This window comes from Branchiostoma floridae, chromosome 13 (assembly GCF_000003815.2).
Source record: "Branchiostoma floridae strain S238N-H82 chromosome 13, Bfl_VNyyK, whole genome shotgun sequence".
Lineage (NCBI taxonomy): Eukaryota > Metazoa > Chordata > Leptocardii > Amphioxiformes > Branchiostomatidae > Branchiostoma > Branchiostoma floridae.
Window position 1 is genome coordinate 3,485,848 of NC_049991.1, and position 5,151 is coordinate 3,490,998.

Genomic DNA, 5,151 nt, shown 5'->3' on the forward strand with positions numbered 1-5,151 from the left:
TATCCATCCATCCATCCATTCGTCCGTCCGTCCGTCCATCCATCCATCCATCCATCCATCCGTCCGTCCGTCCGTCCGTCCGTCCGTCCGTCCATCCATCTATCCATCCATCCATCCATCCATCCATCCATCCAACCATCCATCCATCCATCCATCCATCCATCCATCCATCCATCCATCCATCCATCCATCCATCCATCCATCCATCCATCCATCCATCCATCCATCCATCCATCCATCCATCCATCCATCCATCCATCCATCCATCCATCTGATTTCAACCCTTACCTGTATCACCTTCTGCCCCATCACGGATCCCCATGTCCTCAAAGTGGATGTTGTTGATGATGATGGCAATTCCACGTGGAACATGGCTCATCTCGTACGTACAGGTCATACCGTTGGACAAGGAGGCTACCTGGTCCTTAAGCCGTTCGATCTCCCTCTTGTCAGCTTCCGTCCTGTCCATGAGACGACCATTTTCTTCCTCCAACCTTCGACACAGGTCGAAAGAGCATCCCCTGGCTTGTTTTTCACGCGTAAGCTCTGTCTTCAGCTGGGCATTTTCTGTGGTGACAGTCTGAAGATGTTGCTCTTTGCTAATGAGGCTTTGTCGAGTAGCCTTGTGTCCTGCTCGAAGGTCGGCATTCAGTTCAGACTGTATGTAAACGAGTTTGTTGAGCTGAACTAGCTTTTTCTGCAGGCTTTCTACGTTCCCCGTTAAAGAGAAGGTGGACGACAATCCTCTCATTTGCAGCAGTGTTCCTTCCAGCATGTGTTGCTCGTTTGCGAGAACATTTGCGGCATCTAAAACACATGAAATCATGTGGTATGTTAAGACATAGACAAGCTTGGGAATCATTTGTTGTATCACTTATAAAATCATTCAGGGACGCCTTTTTAAATATCAACTGACCTGAAAATGCACGTAAACTCTGTGGTCTCCAAAGTAACCTAATTATCAGGGGATCCGGATCTTTTGTGATATTTCTCAAACATCGCATGTTTAACTTCACCGAAAGGAAACATAATGTTTTGTTCGTTCTCTTCTTCTTCTTCAAAAAATAAGGTCAATGACCTTGAACAGAATACTGTGATCACCATGGTTACTTGTAACGTAGCAGAGACCACGTGGTGTACGATTACATAATGCATCAAGTGGCAGGACAGCCACTGTGGGGCCGCGTGGCACGATCGTCAGCGCGTTGGTCTCAAGCCCAAGAGGTCCTGGGTTCGAATCCGCTTGTGGTGTCACCGGTCTTGTGCCCTTGGGAAAGGCACTTTACACGACTTTCCTCACTTAACTCAGGTGTGAATGAGTACCTAGCTGCGGCTAGTGGCAGTGACATGCCTTTGTGGTGGTGACAGGCAATAGGGGCATGTTCGGGCATGACGCACCCGCCATGACACATGAGTCAGGGGTAGGAGGAACCCCTTGCATCCTTGGTCGGAAGTCCTCCTAGGAGACGGAAACTCCAAACAACAAACCTGCATCTGCTGGAGCTGTCTTACACGTTGCAAACAGTTGCCCCTGTAGGACTTAGTGCGCCAGTGGACGAGAGGGTGGAGAAGGACGTGCACACCCCTCCTTCACCATAAAAACCCAAGTGCAGGCCAGGCAGACGGGTCGCCTTAAAAACCCGCCTGCCTACCATTGTCTTCCGAGACAGACGGATGCCAACAACAACAGGCAGGACAGAGCTGGAGGGGCTGGTCACCTTTTATATATGAATATGTCTTAATGAATTGTAAGAATAAATAACAGAATTGTGGGGGTAAGTATGAAGTATTTTCTTGAAAATGTCACCTTTCTATTTGTTTTGATTTCCTGTGAGATCTAACGCAAGTTCAGCTTTATCCGAGGGGTAGCCTATGTCCGCTGTATTTAAGGATATCAAGTTAACTGGCATGGGAGTGGTCTCAAATTATATCCCTAAGTCCTCTGTTTTTAAACTGACAGCGGATATAGGTTACCCCACGGATAAAGGTGAACTAGCGTTAGCAGCAAAATGCGTAGTACAAGTAAATTTTGATGCTTTGTGCGTCACACACTGAAAGAAGTTCAAATGCAGACAAGCGTGACGGGGAAAGCAGAACATTTTACAACTCTTATTTCCTGCAGGGGGGGGGGGGGGGCTTTGATACGAGAAAAGGTAGCAATTTCACCCTAAATCACACATGGCTAGTAGAGCAGGGGTGACCCAGTGTGCTTTTGAAAAAAAATTGTACATTACTGAAATGTCTTCTTTGTTGTCATTTAGTACGGTGTTACATCAAAATACGCCTACTTACGTTCTGCCTCGCGGAACTCTATCAGTGCGGTTCCTATTTCTGAGAACATGATCAACTGCCGTATCCCTCCGCCACCATCCTCCATCGCCATGAAATGCTCCTCCAAAAGTCGACTGCTGACAAAGTTCGGAAACCCACTCACGAGAACACAGGCGTCAACGTTCATATCAAGGGCAGCCATCTTGTCTTTTTTTTTCACTGGAATGCACCTTATGAAGTCACAAATACGTACGACGAACTATTCACTAGTTCTACAGTGAAAGTATATCACATACTAAAGCAAAGTTTCTTTCTAGAGCTTTGAAATTGGGAGCGACAATTACCTACAGGGCGAGAACGCAGTAGACGACTTCTGGTCAAAATCGCAGATGTTTCCACTATTAAAAGCTGTATGTAGTTTGCAGCTATTTGTCAGGGGATTCCCCTAGTTCCGTTGTACCATGAGCTCGCTCTGCATGCCTTCACCCTTACATCAAAGTGACCTTTGCTCCGTTTACTGTCTCCAAAGGCAGGTAGGTAAAGAAAGGAATGTCAGAAATGTGAACCGCCCCACTGGCCGGGTCATACAAGTATCTTATTACCTGTCCCTTTCGTAGCGTCTGTAAATGCTTTTATTAACACAAAAAGTTGGAACTCGAATTTGGTAATTCACTTCAATCAAATGTATGGACAGCTTCTCATTGTTGTAATGATCGATCTGTTTTTCTATTGAACAGTCGGTTCCCGAAATAAAGAATTGAATATTTTTGTCTACTGTTATTTCATCTATGTCGTAGTATCATGTCAGATTAGTTGTATTAGTATATAGTTGTTCAGATTGCCATTCATTGTCACTGTTAAAATTGTCGCGCAATAAAGTTCTTCTATATAAGAATGCGTATTATCATATAGCCAGGCGCCACGGACCAATCAGAAGGCCCCGTTCCATGTTGGTTATGGCGCGGTAACATACAGATTTCGGCCAGGCCGGTGTGTATCCTCTTTCTGATTGGTCAGAATGAATCGACACCGGCACCGGTGTCGATTTGCATCGACACCAGCATCAGTGTCGATGCAAATGGACACCGGTGCCGATGTCGATTCATTCTGACCAACCAAAAGGAGCAATACACACAAGAAAGAAAGGGATATGCAGGCATTGGCCAATCAAATGGAGCGAAACATATGAAAGAGCAGATGGAATAAGTACAGACTGCAAGGGGGACGGGATGTTAACATTGATAATGGGTTTTGTTGTTCTAAAAAGTCAAAGACTGCAATGTTTCGAATATTTTCTGTTGGAATTTTGGTTTCAAAATGCAATCTGAAATCTCCTTACTAAAGAATGTACGTATGTACTAAAGAACAAATGTGAATTTTCAGAAATTCACACGTAAATTCAGACGTATAGTACAAAGGGATCCGTAGTATGCGTCATGCAGGAGTTTGCAAGTTTGGGTAGGCTATATGATAATAACGTTAATGACCCGCCTGTTCCTCGGTGTACATGGTGTCATAGCGCCTGGTCCGTTGCTATAACCACCGAATAAAACCACCGAGTGAGCGAAGCGAACGAGGTGGTTTTATTCGGTGGTTATAGCAAAGGACCAGGCGTTATGACACCATATACACCTCGGGGCGGGTCATTAACCCTTAATTCAACAAGCTTTACAATTGTACCACATTTGTTATGATCCTTTAATTAACATGTACATTCGACGGTCAAATACCATACTAGTTGGCTATGTGAGCGCGTCGATGGATATAGAGAGCTGATAGGTCTAGGTACAAAATCTTGCTTCCAGAACACAATTTCTAAGTGTTAAGTTTCTAATTGTTACGTTACATGTACAGATCCAATTGATAGGTTCGTTTGCGCAAGGTGTCACGGGTGTTTGTTGTTATCGTGTAACGACCAACTAGTTCTAACTTGCTCATGTCGGTTGGCGGCTTTTTTTCCACGTCAGCAATGACATATCCGCCAAAGTACGCAACTTAGTGGGTAAACATGAATTTATACAGACAGTTCAATATGGCATGTGATATAAAAGGTTTATGACCAAATGCTATTGATGTAACGCTAGTTCACCTTTATCCACTGGGTAACATATATCCGTTGTTTTGAGAAACATAGTATTTAGTAAAATCAAGTCGACGGTGGTTTCAAAATTGCAGTATTTAAAAACAAGAAGTTAAATCACCATATGTCGACTTAAATGGATATAGGTCATCCCGCGGATAAAGGCGAACTAGCGTTTTCTCAAGAAATAGATTATATCAGTGCGCTGTGTGGTAAAGAAAAAGCGTGAAATAGCTTAAGGATAATAATTATGTAAATATGAAATATCGCTTTATGGTGTATACGAGGCGACGTATTATCTGTATGTTTAGAGGATACTCTGTGGAAGTTTCACTAAATGATGGCGCTTCATTTACAACTTCATGAAAGTTTCAAAATAAAGGCCGATGGTCCATGTGTAACAGACACCAAGTTGCTGTTTCCAGCCCTTTGTCAGTGTTTCACAAGTTTAGAACTGCTTTTCAAGCTTAACATTGCTTAAATGCAAAGTTTAGTGTCCAGTGGAGAAAGAATCCGACCCAACACTTAAAACTCAAAAGAACCCAGAAGTGAAGTTTAGAAAATTGTTTTTCCCCAAAACTATCGAAGAGTGGAAGTCGCCACCGACAATTTGCAAGTACTGTACGAGTATGACATTAAATAGGTGTGACGGTGTAGCATATCCAGCCAGCTGCTGTCGCACCGCATGCCAGCAAAGCTGGTGTGCTACGCGGCAATACCTAGCCTCTACCAGGCTCAGCGGATCGGTGATCTAATTGTAGAAATTGGACAAAAAGAGTCTATAGTACGCTAGGGGAGTT

General features: G+C 43.9%; 1 protein-coding gene across 1 annotated transcript in view; it reads right to left on the bottom strand.

The window, feature by feature from the left end:
• The window catches only part of LOC118429494 (caspase-3-like), a 1,729-nt gene extending 928 nt beyond the window's left edge, over positions 1 to 801 (bottom strand). Inside the window, exon 1 of the mRNA XM_035839994.1 lies at positions 289 to 801. Within this exon, the coding sequence (XP_035695887.1) occupies positions 289 to 775 (487 nt within the window). The 5' untranslated portion in view covers positions 776 to 801. The remainder of the gene's footprint in view (positions 1 to 288) is intronic.
• Between the last annotated feature and the right edge of the window lie 4,350 nt (positions 802 to 5,151).